The sequence below is a fragment of the Malaclemys terrapin genome, chromosome 5, assembly GCF_027887155.1.
Source record: "Malaclemys terrapin pileata isolate rMalTer1 chromosome 5, rMalTer1.hap1, whole genome shotgun sequence".
Lineage (NCBI taxonomy): Eukaryota > Metazoa > Chordata > Testudines > Emydidae > Malaclemys > Malaclemys terrapin.
The window spans coordinates 134,617,382-134,633,537 of record NC_071509.1 but is presented as its reverse complement, the minus strand read 5'-3'; the positions used below and the strand labels follow the sequence as shown (position 1 = coordinate 134,633,537).

The window sequence follows — 16,156 nt, the reverse complement described above, 5'->3', positions numbered from 1 at the left end:
TTCCCTCATTGAGGTAGTTGCTAGTCACTTTGGTTGGGGGGAAGAGAGAGGGGAAAGAGACTCTTTATTATAGTGTGGGTTTTTCCAGCATATTCTAAATATTTTTGACAAAAATCAGAAATCATCCTGTCATACTCATTCTCTCCCCCTCATTCTGGCCCTAATCCAGCAAAGCACTGAAGTGCAAGCTTCAAATTAAGCTTATGAACCATCCCATTGAACTACTCACATAATGAAAGTTAAACAGCGCTTTCCTGATAAGAACATAAGATTGGCCACACTGCTAAAATATTCAAGCTTTTCTTATATTACTTGTCCCATTGAATGTCACATCACATCAGGAACTGCATCCTTTCTCCATCTATTTTTCAAGTCATTAGAAACGAACAAGGCTATTTTTCCATAAAACCTCAGTTCCCACCTCTCCCAATCAAATTCACAAAACAGAATCCCAAAGGAAGAGAGAGAATCGGAAATGAAAGCTGTTGCACAGCAGTTTAATCACACATCCTGAAAGAAGCTATTTAAAACTCAACCTGATGTTTTTAAAATTTGGAAAGACCGCCTCAGAGGAAGGATTGGAGAGAATGCCATGTAATTGGCAAATGAGAATAACCATTTCTTCTTCAAGTGATGTTCCCTATATGTATTCCAATCATCGCTGAGTATGTCAGTAGAGGGGATGGAGGGCAGGTGTTGGAATACAGATAGGGTTCACATATCTTGAAGAACCTCCAGTTACAGGTAAGTAACGTCCTCTTATAAAAGGTAACATTTAGTGGGATTTAAATTAATAAAACAATAACATTTGAACCTATGTTGCCCTCTAATAATGGCAGTTTCTCACAAGATTGATCTTCTTTGTGCCTCATGCTGAAGGATCTGAGCCAAGCCATAATTAGAGTAGAATTCATGTGCCCTTGAGCAATATTGGTTCAAACAAAATGGCGGGTTTTGTTCATTATTATTTCCCCTTCATGCAATAGGGGTTAACTTTTTACTTCCAATTTTCAGTCTATAGAAGATGTAGATAATTCTAAAGTCAGTCGAACTGACTCTACCTCCATTGAAACCAAGAGAATTGATGGCACAAAATTACACCTTTCTCCAGATGATGATGAAGATGAAGGCATTGAGGAGGAGGAAGAGGAGAGTTGGGGTAAATACTGAATTACACTATGAAGTATGAGTAAAAATTGACAATAACTCTGTACTGTGTGTAGAAGCAGACTCGGAAGGTCGCGTAAAGCCCTGTGTTTAGTTTACTGCTCATGCAGACACCAAGCAAACGTTGAAGTTCTGAAGTAGTGCTCACTGATACTAATGAGACCAAAAGATAACTTAGAGTCAGATTTTGTCCTTGGCTAAATGTAGGTGACTCCTTCTAAACTAAAACTGGAAACATATTCAGAACAAGGTAGATGGGATGGAGAATCGTTTGTCCCAAACTGATGCCCTCTGCACAGCCTGTCTTCCTCTCATCACATCCATCTCACAGCTCCCTGAAGACTCCATCTGTTGACCCTGGCTGGTCTGTCTTCTCCTGGTGATTTTGACCCAGTGGTTGGGAACTGGTTATGTGGAGACAGGGCACGTGGGGAGTGCTGCCGAAGTGAGTCCTGGCCTGCTCAACCCTTGCTCCCTGACATCTTCCCTTCTGCTAGGCAGTCTCCAGATTAACTACCTGACTCCACCCCAGCCATTTCTAAGGAGTTATATTTAACTGATGTGTTGCAAATAGAAATTGGCAAGAATATCCTAAGGTTATTGGTTGCTAGTATTTCATAGGGTTATATAGGTTGAGAGAAGTAATCTTACCAACTTGGCATGAAGAAAGAGATTCATGGTTTTATTCCTAACTGTTTTGCAAATTTGCTAGACTTTCGTGTTAGAGCGGCGTGAATCCAGGGCCCAGGAAATGAATAGCAACAAACTTCCTAATCTCTTTCAGTCCATGGCTTTTCACTTCTAATAAAGCTAAATATGCATGCATTGTTTTTCCTTCAGATCCTTTGTTGCCTGTACCTAGTGAAATAGAAGTCACATGCTTAAAGACATATTTTGGACATTCTAGTTTTAAACCGTAAGTGTGTTATCAATTATATTATGTACGTGTGCAGTTCCTATCTTTTATTTAATTTAGAATGATTTTCTATTGTTGCTTATGATAAGTATCAACAGTAAGCTTAGTGTTGTAGAAGACGCACAAAAAAGGCACAACCCCTGCCTTGAGGAGCTGTCAAAGTAAATCTCATAGTGAGGTACCTATATCAAAGCACTTATAGAGTAGACATCCATGTTCTTGTCACTTATCTTAGCAGGCCCGGATAATAAAGGTGTTACACTAAAATAACAAAGGCACTGTAGATACCTCAAAATATTTCAAACAAAAAATTTAAATTACTAACTTGTCACAGTAAACTTCATAATTGAGGTGGTTGGTTTTTTTTGTATTTGTCAGTTAGACACACAGTGTGGAAGAACAGAGTGTGGTAATGCACAAAGGGCAGTGATAAAAAGATAGCTCTACAAACAGTGCTAGGATACAGAGGATAGATTTCTAAGGCCTCGTAACCGATATGCAGTATTGGTTTATATACATCATATAACAAATTGCCTAGAATATTATGTAGCAATTTAACCATCGGGATGTAGCAACTACTTGGTAACCTAGGAGCAATAATGTGCATATTTCCGTGTTGCTGTAGTTGTGTTGGTCTCAGGATGTTAGATGTGGGTGAGGTAATATCTTCTGCTGGACCAATAAAATACATTCCCTCACCCACCTTGTCTCTCCAGTAATGTATATGACTTCTGCGCACTGCAACACATCTAAAATTTATCAGTGTTAGATCATTATATGGTCTTATTTTCAATATAAATAGGATAAAATAATTCTTAAAATGCCATATGGCTTGCAATGCTCATGGAGTAAATTTTATGAAAAATTGCTTTGGGGAAAAGTCAATTTGGTAAATTCTGAGACACAATAAGGCAAATTTGGATTTTTCTCAATTTTATTTACATTGATCCCCTATCTTTAGTTGCACACAAAAAGGACCAAAGCTGTGTTTGGCAGCAGCGTAGCATTTCTCTGCCTGTTGTGGTGAAAAAAATTGGTAAACCTATTTGAAGATCAGCTTTAATAACATACTAGGTATCTACTGCATTTGTAGTCTTTCATTAATCATAGAATCATAGAAGATCAGGGTTGGAAGGGACTTCAGGAGGTCATCTAGTCCAACCCCCTGCTCAAAGCAGGACCAACCCCAACTAATGATTGAGGCAAATCCTGCTTGCCTTAATCTTACACGTAGTCCCAATATGACTTCAGTGGGACTTCTTGTAGGAGAAAAACAACCACCGTTTGGCTGTAAGTAGTGTGTGGGGAGAGGGAGCACACCTAGAATACTAAGGTGGTTTCAACCGTGGTTTTATTGAACTGACAGTTTTACTTAAGTTCTAATGTTACACATGTGGATGCCAGATATGTTGTATAGTAGCACAAGATACAGTTCCTGGTAGGCAAATAAAAATTAATATGTATTTAATTTCAAGGGTCCAGTGGAAAGTGATCTCTTCTGTTTTACAAGACAGAAGAGATAATCTCGTTGTCATGGCAACTGGTAAGTACTCACCTTATGTTAAAAGGAACATATGTAAGCTTCTTTTATGATTGCTTTGTAGGGAACATGGTCTAAAAATTGTCTTGCATGGATTGATTGAGTGTTAGGAAATACACTAATGGGGAAGGTGAGACGTGAAATGAGGCTTTGGGGAGGAATTAGAGTTTCAGGTATTTAATACTTCTGTTGTTAGAGATATGTTTTCTTTTTAAGGATATGGGAAGAGCTTGTGCTTCCAGTTTCCACCCATTTACACGGGCGGTACAGGGATAGTCATCTCTCCTCTTATTTCTTTGATGGAGGACCAAGTGCTGCAGCTTGAGTAAGTCATATAACCGTAGCAGGCAGGTGCCATGTCCCTACAGAAACCCACAGATGCTGCATCTGCCATTTGTTGGTGCGAACGGCTGCATCTTTGACACTCACTCTTAGGCCCAACTTCTCTGACCCCCCTGCATACCACAGGCCAGAAAACCTCACCCAGTGATTCCAGCATCCAGCCCAATAATTTCTAGTTGAGCTAGAGCAGATCTTTAAGAAGGAGACATCCAATCGTGATTGAAAGTCGTCAAGTGATGGAGGATCCAACACATTCTTCTTGCCTTCGCTCTCACCATTTCACCCGTGGGAATAAAGAGCAGCATGGCTGCACCCATCTCTGTTCCCTCCTGCCCCCTGTGGCAGTCAGAACTCACCAGTGTCTTCCCCACTAGTAAATAATTAGAGAATGTCTTGTAAATAATAATCGTTAACGTTAAAGATTAGGTTATAGTTAGTTAGTTTAAACCTAGTTCTGCTCATTTGGCAGCTTCTGGTCCCCCCCTTTTTTTTTTTTTTTGGTCCGGTGAGTCTTTTTCCTCAGATGTTCCCACCTTCCTGCCCTTATGGCGGATACTAAGCCTTTGAGGTTCGAACTCTGCCCTTCTGGTCATGGGCTGATTCCCTGGACTGATGGCCACTGCAGACGCCATTTGTGCTTGAGGGGATCTCATGGGCCCTCTTGCGGTTCAGTCTTCAGCTCCTGTTTTACTTGGACCAGAAAGTCAAGGGAATCTCTCTTAAAATGGCACCTGCTAGAACAGTGCACAGGGGAGACCTCAGACCCTGAGCCAGAAGTTGTTGGAAGCTGATGCTGGACAAATTCAGGCTACAGTTAAAGCACAGTTTTTTAACCAGGGGGGTAATTAACCACTGGGACAACTTACATAGGATGTGGTGGCTTCTCCATCGCTTGAAGTCTTTAAATCAAGATGCGGTGTCTTTTTCTAAAAGTTTTATAGGCCAGATTTAAGAATCACTGGGTGACATTTTCTGGCCCGTGCTATAGGGGAGGTCAGACTCAATGATCACAATAGTCCGTTCTGCCTTTAAATTCTATTAATATTAATGTTGAATTTTCTGGATTTATATTGCTTGCTTTTTTATATAACTACAATACATGTGCCATTATTTTTCCTAAATTACTGAGATGTACTCTCAAGGAGAATTACGTTGGCTCAATCTCTTCCACCCTGTGCAAACTAGACATGGAAAAAGCCTTTCCCAAAGAAGGAATTTTTGTATTAAGAACTTTCTTTATATTTGCTGTTTTCTGCTGCAAACTATGGTATTATGTAGATGAGTGGCTATGATGTAGGTGAGTGGCTGGACAAACTAATCTTGCTGCCCACAAGCACCTAGGGACAAATACTGGCCAGATTATGTTTGTGTATCTAACCTGTTATCTAGATGTTTATACTGCTCCCATCAATGTAATCTGAGTGCCTGTTTATTCACCACCTGCCCACTGGCTCATTAATTTTGGACGCTGAAGAGATTTGATCTCTGCAGCCCCAGACACCCACTAATTCAGCTGTCAATTTGGATGAGGTCCATGTTCCGGTGCTGGAACAAATGGATAATTTAAAAAGCAATAAATCACCAGGCCCAGGTGGTGTCCATCCGAGAGTTCTGAAAGACCTCGAGTATGAAGGGACTGAGCTGGTAGCAAAAATACTGAATTGCTCATTAAAAACAGCTACTTTACTGGATGGGAGCAAATTTTGTACCTATATATTTTTAAAGGATCTAGAGGTGATCCAAGGAATTATAGACCAATAAGCCTTACATCTGCATCTGGTATATTGGCTGATACAATAATTAATAGAATAGTAAAACACCTGGAAGATCATGGTATGATAGGATTTAACCAGCATGGTTTCTGCAAAGGAAAATTAAGTCTCATTAATCTGTTAGAATTCTCTGAATAGGTCTGTAAAGTAGAGGTAAATGAGAGCTGGTTGACATGTATTTAGACTTTCAAATGGCCTTTGATAAGGTCCCTCACAAGAGGCTAGTCATGGGGTGGGAGGCAAAACACTGTCCTAGATCCTAAACTGGCTAAGAGACAAGAAACAGATCCACATGAATGAACCCTATCTTGCTTGTGCTTTCTTCATACAGAATGTCAGGCATTGCAGCTTGCTTGCTTGGATCAGCTCAGTCAAGAAATGTGATAGGGGATATCCGAGCGTAAGTTTCATTACTTTTTAATCTCTCGACTCTCAGGTCCTGAGTACAGATACCTAAATTTCTGGAAAGAATTTAAAAGAATTTCGCTAAATCAGCTAAAGTTGTGCTCATGTTAATGAGCCGTGAAATAAGTATGAAGTTTTCTTCAAGTGTTGATTTGTGGTGTGGGCCTTTTGGCCAGCAGAGTCTGTTGGGCCCTTTGCCCCCAATGGGAGGGCATGTGGGAATGTGAACACGACTCTTACTGCCTGTGGCAGGGAGTCGGAAGGCAATTGTATTTCCCCTGCTCCCTGCACTGTTTTTTCTGTCAGACTTCGCCTCTAGCTCGTACTGGTTAGGATAGATCATTACTCAGTTAGCGTTTGATAGTTTTCTCTGCTTTATTGGCTCTATTTATTAGTTTCCTTTATTGCTGGCTGTCCCTGTGGCTCTGATCACATTTTTCCAACTCATGGCTGAGGCAAAGGCTTTAAACCCGACCCCTCGTGTGATGAATTAGTGACTATTGGGGATGGACTCATAAGGTGAAGGCCCTGTCCTCAAGAGAAGCTTGGGTTGCCTATTCGTCTCTGCCAGGACTTGATATACTAGAGCAGCTGCCTGAAGCGCCATCTTGTGGAGTGTTCTGATGGGTAGTGCCGGATTCTGAGCAGCAGCAGCAGCTCTGCCCTAGATGTGGGTTGTTGGTCTGACCCTGTGCTGAGACACAATCCCTTAGTGCCTGGTGAGCAGGGAATTCTACCCTGTGGTCCTGAGTCTCTGGTACCAAAAGCAGGGAAGCTCATGGGAGTTGCTTCCAGTCCCCAAGACTGACCACTTCATCAACCACTTCAGCTCTGCTGAAGCCAGCTCCCTTGCTGTCACGGTAGGCCTGAGTGCTGTTCAAAGGGAGGATAGTGGTACTGGTCCTCCCCCTTGGAACCAGGGTGGGAGAAAAAGAGGAGCTGTCAGCCCTGCGGCTCCCCTGACACAGAAAGTCTGAGTCTGACGGCGCTGTGTCTGCCCGTGCTGCTGCGTCAGCCTGACTGCCCCAGTGCCCATCTGGGAGCTGGCCACCCCAAGGGTGGCACTGATTTTCTCAAGGTAAAGACATTTCAGGGTTTTGGTGCTAAAGAAGCATTGTTCATCTTCAGCTGGGTGTGATGTGACCCCACAACCCTGGAATCCTCTCCAGACATGCATCAGCCGTGGGTCTGTGCTTGGCATGGTGAGCCCTCCCTGTCTCAACCTCACCGGGAGTCATGCCATGACCAGGTCACCACACAGAAGGCCTGGTCTCCCGTTCTGATAAGATCCATGAACCTATGGGCTCCCAATGAGCAGGAGATCCTGGGAGAACAAGAACAATGAATCTGGCCTTCAGGACGTCTCTCCTCGAGCTGAAGGACCTTGCTCTCCAAGTCCTGGCAGACAGCGCCACAGCAACTCTGGCAAGTGCGACTCCCTGTGGCAGGGAAGGGGTTGCTCAGCCCTGGCACCCCCGGGATGGCGCACACATAGTCCAGTCAGCATATAGGAACTGTGAGAAGGTTACAGCATGCTCAGTGAGGTCATAGAATCATAGAATATCAGGGTTGGAAGGGACCTCAGGAGGTCATCTAGTCCAACCCCCTGCTCAAAGCAGGACCAGTCCCCAACTAACTCATCCCAGCCAGGGCTTTGTCAAGCCGGGCCTTAAAAACCTCTAAGGAAGAAGATTCCACCACCTCCCTAGGTAACCCATTCCAGTGCCTCACCAACCTCCTAGTGAAATAGTGTTTCCTAATATCCAACCTAAACCTCCCCCACTGCAACTTGAGACCATTACTCCTTGTTCTGTCATTTACCACCACTGAGAACAGCCTAGCTCCATCCTCTTTGGAACCCCCCTTCAGGTAGTTGAAAGCAGCTGTCAAACCCCCTCTCATTCTTCTCTTCTGCAGTCTCAATAATCCCAGTTCCCTCAGTCTCTCCTCATAAGTCATGTGCTCCAGCCCCAAATCATTTTTGTTGCCCTCCGCTGGACTCTTTCCAATTTTTCCACATCCTTCTTGTAGTGTGGGGCCCAAAACTGGACACAGTACTACAGATGAGACCTCACCAATGCCGAATAGAGGGGAATGATCATGTCCCTCGATCTGCTGGCAATGCTCCTATTTATACAGCCCAAAATGCCATTAGCCTTCTTGGCAACAAGGGCACACTGTTGACTCATATCCAGCTTCTCGTCCACTATAGCCCCTTTTCTGCAGAATGGCTGCCTAGCCACTCGGTCCCTAGTCTCTAGCAGTGCATGGGATTCTGCACTTGTCCTTGTTGAACCTCTGTATCCTATCCCTACCCTCCAGTGTATTTACCACTCCTCCCAGTTTAATGTCATCTGCGAACTTGCTGAGGGTGCAGTCCATGCCATCCTCCAGATCATTAATGAAGATATTGAACAAAACTGGCCCCAGCACTGACCGTTGGGGCACTCCGCTTGATACCGGCTGCTAACTAGACATGGAGCCATTGATCACTACCCGTTGAGCCTGATGATCTAGCCAGCTTTCTATCCACCTTATAGTCCATTCATCCAGCCCATACTTCTTTAACTTGCTGGCAAGAATACTGTGGGAGACCATATCAAAAGCTTTGCTAAGGTCAAGGAATAACACATCCACTGCTTTCCCCTCCTCCACAGACCCAGTTATCTCCTCATAGAAGGCAATTAGGTGAGTCAGGCATGACTTGCCCTTGGTGAATCCATGCTGATTGTTCCTGATCACTTTCCTCTCCTCGAAGTGCTTCAAAATTGATTCCTTGAGGACCTGCTCCATGATTTTTCCAGGGACTGAGGTGAGGCTGACTGGCCTGTAGTTCCCCGGATCCTCCTTCTTCCCTTTTTTAAAGATGGGCACTACATTAGCCTTTTTCCAGTCATCCGGGACCTCCCCCAATCGCCATGAGATTTCAAAGATAATGGCCAATGTCTCTGCAATCACATCCGCCAACTCCTTTAGCACCCTTGGATGCAGTGCATCCGGCCCCTTGGACTTGTGCTTGTCCAGCTTTTCTAAATAGTCCTGAACCATTTCTTTCTCCACAGAGGGCTGGTCACCTCCTCCCCATACTGTGCTGCCCAGTGCAGTAGTCTGGGAGCTGACCTTGTTTGTGAAGACAGAGGCAAAAAAAGCATTGAGTACATTACCTTTTTCCACATCCTCTGTCACTAGTTTGCCTCCCCCATTAGTAAGGGGCCCACACTTTCCCTGACCTCCTTCTTGTTGCTAACATACCTGTAGAAACCTTTCTTGTTACTCTTAACATCTCTTGCTAACTGCAACTCCAAGTGTGATTTGGCCTTCCGGATTTCACTCCTGCATGCCTGAGCAATATTTTTATACTCCTCCCTCGTCATTTGTCCAATCTTCTACTTCTTGTAAGCTTCTTTTTTGTGTTTAAGATAGCAAGGATTTCACTGTTAAGCCAAGCTGGTCACCTGCCATATTTACTATTCTTTCTACAAATCGGGATGGTTTGTTCCTGCAACCTCAATAAGGATTCTTTAAAATACAGCCAGCTCTCCTGGACTCCTTTCCCCGTCATGTTATTCTCCCAGGGGATCCTGCCCATCAGTTCCCTGAGGGAGTCAGTCTGCTTTTCTGAAGTCCAGGGTCCGTATTCTGATGCTCTCCTTTCTTCCTTGTGTCAGGATCCTGAACTCGACCATCTCATGGTCACTGCCTCCCAGGTTCCCATCCACTTTTGCTTCCCCTACTAATTCTTCCCTGTTTGTGAGCAGCAGGTCAAGAAAAGCTCTGCCCCTAGTTGGTTCCTCCAGCACTTGCACCAGGAAATTGTCCCCTACACTTTCCAAAAACTTCCTGGATTGTCTGTGCACTGCTGTATTGTTCTCCCAGCAGATATCGGGGTGATTGAAGTCCCCCATGAGAACCAGGGCCTGTGAGCTAGTAACTTCTGTTAGTTGCCTGAAGAAAGCCTTGTCCACTTCCTCCCCCTGGTCTGGTGGTCTATAGCAGACTCCCACCACGACATCACCCTTGTTGCTCTCACTTCTAAACTTAATCCAGAGAGACTCAGGTTTTTCTGCAGTTTCATACTGGAGCTCTGAGCAGTCATACTCCTCTCACATACAGTGCCACTCCCCCACCTTTTCTGCCCTGTCTCTCCTTCCTGAACAGTTTATATCCATCCATGACAGTACTCCAGTCATGTGAGTTATTCCAGCCAGTCTCTGTTATTCCAATCACATCATAATTCCTTGACTGTGCCAGGACTTCCAGTTCTCCCTGCTTATTTCCCAGGCTTCTTGCATTTGTATATAGGCACTTAAGATAACTTGCTGATCGTCCTGCTTTCTCAGTGTGAGGCAGGAGTCCTCCCGTCAAAGTTCAGACCCTTTGGAGAGTAATGCTGCCAGTTTCTCACCTCTGCTGAGTGGCAGAGATTTCTTCTGAGATTTTCAGAAGCTCATAACTTGACCAAACTTGGGGAGACTTTCCTGGGGATGGCAGAAGGCATATCTGACACTGGAGTGACATCATCATCCCCTGCACCAAATTTCCAGTCCCTGCTCCAAAGCATGAAGACACTTGAAGTTCAATTAAAATAGTTGTATTTTTTTTTTTTTTAACATGGGCAATTTTTTTTCTAATCTCCTTCTCAGAAGTGGTTGAACTATTTTAACTAAACCATTCCAGAAAATTCAGCCTGCGGCAGACAACTGGCCTGGGAAAATTTCAGTCTGAATGGTTAAAGCTTGGGAAAGTTATAAGCAACTAAAAACAGGGCCTAAAGTTGGAGAGTGTTAGGTAAATGTATGCATTGCTTCCTGCACAGCCTATGACTGACTTTTCCTTTGTCTTTCAATCTATTTCCCTTTCAGTGTTACTGTTCTGTTTTATTTAATATTTGAGCTTATCTTCTTTTCCCCTCTGGAGTCTTTAAATCAAGTCTGGATATCTCTTTCTACCTCTTTAACTCAGCCACAGGTTACTGAGCTGAATGCAGGAATCTCTGAGTGAGATTCTCTGGCCTGGGCTATGCAGGAGATCAGACTAGATGGTCATAATAGCCCCTTTTGGCCTTAAAATCTAGAACTTCCTTTCCTCTTTCTCTATCCGCCTTCCCTCTTTTGTTTCCAGTCTCTCTACCCTCTCGCTGCATCATTCGTTTCCTCTCAGGGTCCCCGTTCACAACCTCTCTGTATTGTCCCCACCTTCATCTTATCTGATGCACTCTTTCATTTCAGTTGGATGGATTGTTTGGGATCTCTTTCATCTGCTGCATATGACAATGTATTTTCCCAATTTTGTAGGGGCCACTATAGAGTTGTGTATATAACTCCAGAGTTCTGCTCAGGGAACTTACCGCTACTTCAGGACCTCGACCAAACCATTGGTATGTTGTGGTAGGTTAATTTTGGGAGTTGTGGGGAATTTACTCCTGGGGGAATTCTGCGCCACAGCACAATTGGCACAGAATTACTGTTCCTTGCAGAATTTTAGTTTTTCATGCAGAATTTGTGATTTCCATCAAAATGTTTCCTGTTGATGAAAATCACAAATTTCGGCCCCGCACATAGCAAGGCTCCCACTGTCAGCTCTGCGCATGGCGGGGCTCCCGTTGACAGCCCAAGCCTCACCAGGTGTGGGGTTGACAGCCGGAGCCCTATCCACCCGGGGCTGACAGCCCTAGCCACACTTGCCCTGCACGGGGCTGACAGCCGGAGCAGCATTTGGCAGAATTTTTAAAATATTGTGAGTAGAATTTTTTTGGTGCAGAATCCCTCTAGGAGTAGCAATTGGATTACGTTGTTTTTATTCAAAGGTCCTACCAGTGATGTGTTTTAATATTTTTTTTCTCTGTATTTGTTTAATATATCCTGTTTTGAGAATTTTTCAGCACTGTTTCTCAACACTAACAGCAAGTTCAGGGGCCATTATGGCAATCCCCACTGACTGGTGTCAGCAGACTGTTACAATAACATTAAGATAATCACTATATAGAGATATAGATATAGCGAGGGCACATAATGTTCATTCTGCATGAAATACCAGCTAGTAAGAACAGGGATAATAGAAGGATCAGTGTAGGCTTTTCAGAACATGCACTCAACATTCTCAGAAGTATGCATGCAGTACGAGTATTGTGGCTACTAAACTATTTTTCTTACTAAACACAGTAATGAAGCTAATGCCCCAAGTGACCATCAGGACAACTCAAAATCATTCAAACGTCAAACAATTTTTGTGATGTCCCCAATTTAGTGCCCAGTGTTGGGAGATGCAATGAGCGTCTTGAAAGCCATTGGAATCAATAGGATTTGAGTCTGCTTGGTACCTCCAGGACACGGCCCTTAAATTGCAGAGTCCTTTATATAACAGGTTGATAAAAGCACTGGTTGCAGAGACAGAGTGATGGTTCAAACCACAATATGTGATGCATGTGTTAGTATGAAGAGTTGCTTTAGAAGTTCCTCTCCCATCAGATTTACCTATACTCACATGACCTCTTAAGAGGACTGGAGAAATCCTGGGATTCTCAGGCCTTATTTCACTGCCAAGGAAACAAAATTGATAAACACCTCGATGAAGATTAGCAAACTGGCCTGAAGTCTTTATTGGCACCAAAGGAGAGAGGAAACATGCCTTGCTGTGTAGAAGGGGGGAGCTGATGTGACACACATCTTATGAGCAGTGGGTTTGAAGGCCAGGGACATGGTGAAGGGAAAAGTGGAGCAGAGGGGGAAGGTCTGTGAATCTCTCGTGGCTTCGTATGAAAAGAGGTCAGTGTGAAAATGGATTTCCACTGGTCATTACGCTAGAAGCCATTTTAGAAACCCACACAAACTAATTGTACCTTTCTCTGGAATTATCAGGGCTCCCATCTGCATAGTATCCGAGGGCTGATCAGACTTCACTGTAAAGTTTAACTTCAGTAAAAGAGATTTTTATTTTCTAGAACATTTGGTATCCTTTCCTAAATCAGTCTAATATTATATAACTTTTTTGTGTTCATTTTTTGTGTTCCCCCTCCCCCCCCCCCCCAACCCCAGGTATCACGCTGATAGCGGTCGATGAGGCTCATTGTATTTCAGAGTGGGGCCATGACTTCAGAAATTCATTTAGGACTTTGGGTTCGTTAAAGAAAGTGCTCCCTTCGGTGAGGCTCCAGGGTATAGCTCATTTGTAAATAAGATAAAAAAGGATGTTGTAAATTATGTGTTAAAAGTAAATTTTTCTAGTAGGGTTATGACTTTTTTTTTCCTGACATTGCTCTTCTTTAGACATGCTTGAAGCACTGAGAAATTTGAATAAAACCAGAATGCACACCCGATCTATTGTGTGCCCTGAAATACTCCTGTGCCATGTAAATTAGGGTGGCCACTTTTCAAGCCTTCATAGCTATGAAATATGCTTTCAGATATAGGTACCTACATGTTCTATTTCAGTTCAAAGGCGATGGAAGTGTGTGTGTGCATCTGATGGAAGAACTTGATTTATAATGTATTCACATTTATATTAATGCAGTGAATGGCTGTCAATATGCAGACCCTTAGTGATGTTTTTGTAACCTTTTTGGAAAAGGACACATTTTAGTCATGGGGAAAATATTGGTCTGTATGTAGGTACTGATACATGGGCTTCCACCATTCAAGCAGGATTAGTTTTTTTTCACTCAGGTGCTAGACTTAAAACATCTTATTCATTATGTCACCATACTTTCAAATTTGTGTATCCTGGAGTTCTGGTGCTTTTGAAAATTTTGCCATTTATTTAGGTGATAAAACACAGACTAAGTGCCAAATTTTTTCAAAAATAGGAGCCTCAATTTAGGTGCCTAAATATGGATTCAGGAGCCTACGGATGGGATTTTGAAAAGCACCCCACTGACTTAGAAGCACAGATCTCATTGACTTCTGGTCACATAGGCATCTTTGAAAATCCTAACCGTAGGTGACTGAAATATGGACTTAGGGGCCTAACTTTTGGCACCTATTTCTAAAGATCTTGTCCTAAGGTACCTAACTTTAGGCACCCATATTTGAAAATTTGTGTAATCCTGTTGAAGAAACTGTAATGTAAAGATAATTGTCCAAATCCAGTTTGAAAAAAATATATGTTTAAATATAGTTTCTGTTTCCCCCATGTAGACAGGTGAATGTCCATTTGCTTTTATGGAAGGATAGCTAAAATATATTTATTTGTGACAATAAAAAGCTCTGGGAAGTATAATATTGTCTGTATTCTTCAGAAGCATACAATTTTCCAGGGACTTTAAGCAGATCAGGATATCTAGTCTCATCCCATTTTTTCCTTAACTTTGAATCACAATAATAAAAAAAAAAAAAAAGCAAGAATGACGTGTCTCAGTTTTTGTTTTTTTCCTTCCATCATTTCTCTCTGCTTTTCATTTCAGGTTCCTATTGTTGCTTTAACTGCAACAGCGAGCCCTTCAGTTAGAGAAGACATAGTGCGCTGTCTAACCCTAAAGAATCCTCAGGTCACATGTACTAGTTTTGACCGACCTAACCTATACTTAGAAGTTGGACGAAAAACTGGACGTATCTTTCAGGATTTAAAACAGTTCCTTATTAAAAAGGAAAGGTGAGACTTTACTAGCTTGCTTGTTCTGTCACCTCCTGCTGTTGTATCTCAGATATTATCAAAGGTGTGCCAGACTGGGGGTCAAAACCAAGAATAACAAAGTGGACTTGGACTGGACTGGGACCAGGAGACTAGGTTCTCTTCCTGGCTCTGCTGCTGAACTGCTGTGTGATCTTGGGCAAATCATTTCACGTCTCTGCCTTTCTTCCTCCCACCATTTGTGTCGTCTATTTAATAAGTTCTACAGGGCATGGATAGTCTCTTGCTGTGTTTGTACAGTGGCCAGCATACAGGGGCACTAATCTTGGCATTAGTGCAATGCAAATGCTAATATTCAGCTGTATAGTGGATTACCTTCTAAACCATATTATGTGGAAAAAAAAGACTAGGATTATGCTCAAATTCAGAGTGATGATTTTGATTTCTAGCATTGCGTTTTCATTTGCCTGGCTGGAAATGAAAAATTCCAAATGTGTTTCCTTACAGGTAGGCTGGCACGGACAGTCTCTTCTTTTTTTTTTTTTATTGACTTACAGATACACAAACACCAAAATGAAAGCATGATACGTATGTAGGGTGGGCAGGAGAAGGTTGGGTTTCAATGGCAGTCTCTGTAGTTGCTGATGGGTCACTACTGTTGTGTTGTGATTCCATTCATATGGGCAACATATAGCTATTTGTGTCTGCTATTTCTGTTTGTTTATTGTATTTTTATTTTCAGGGGAGGGTTTGGTTTTGTTTACAAAAAAATGTGAGAGCTGTTGATCTGAGAAGATGTGGGGTGAAGGGTGGCAGGCTGAGTGGATTGGAATGAGAATGTGTGCAGGGGGGGAAAGAGAAGGGTGCCAGGCTGGGTGGGTCGGAGCGAGGGGTTGTGTGTATAACTGGGGGTTGCAGGCAGGTGGGAGGGTGCCAGGCTGAGCGGGTTGGAGCGAGGGGTTGTGTGTATAACTGGGGGTTGCGGGCAGGCGGGAGGGTGCCAGGCTGGGCGGGTCGGAGCGAGGGGTTGTGTGTATAACTGGGGGTTGCAGGCAGGTGGGAGGGTGCCAGGCTGGGCGGGTTGGAGCGAGGGGTTGTGTGTATAACTGGGGGTTGCAGGCGGGAGGGTGCCAGGCTGGGCGGGTTGGAGCGAGGGGTTGTGTGCATAGCTGGGGGTTGCAGGGGGGAGGGTGCCAGGCTGGGCGGGTTGGAGCGAGGGGTTGTGTGTATAACTGGGGGTTGCAGGGGGGAGGGTGCCAGGCTGGGTGGGTCGGAGCGAGGGGTTGTGTGTATAACTGGGGGTTGCGGGCAGGCGGGAGGGTGCCAGGCTGGGCGGGTTGGAGCGAGGGGTTGTGTGTATAACTGCGGGTTGCAGGCGGGAGGGTGCCAGGCTGGGCGGGTTGGAGCGAGGGGTTGTGTGTATAACTGGGGGTTGCAGGCGGGAGGGTG

General features: G+C 43.8%; 1 protein-coding gene across 1 annotated transcript in view; it reads left to right on the top strand.

The window, feature by feature from the left end:
* Window positions 1–16,156, top strand: part of WRN (WRN RecQ like helicase) — a 119,590-nt gene that overhangs the window by 48,477 nt on the left and 54,957 nt on the right. Inside the window, exons 11-18 of the mRNA XM_054030237.1 lie at window positions 1,015–1,159; window positions 2,008–2,083; window positions 3,559–3,626; window positions 3,840–3,948; window positions 6,069–6,137; window positions 11,437–11,519; window positions 13,177–13,283; window positions 14,541–14,728. Coding sequence (XP_053886212.1) covers window positions 1,015–1,159; window positions 2,008–2,083; window positions 3,559–3,626; window positions 3,840–3,948; window positions 6,069–6,137; window positions 11,437–11,519; window positions 13,177–13,283; window positions 14,541–14,728 — 845 coding nt within the window. The remainder of the gene's footprint in view (window positions 1–1,014; window positions 1,160–2,007; window positions 2,084–3,558; window positions 3,627–3,839; window positions 3,949–6,068; window positions 6,138–11,436; window positions 11,520–13,176; window positions 13,284–14,540; window positions 14,729–16,156) is intronic.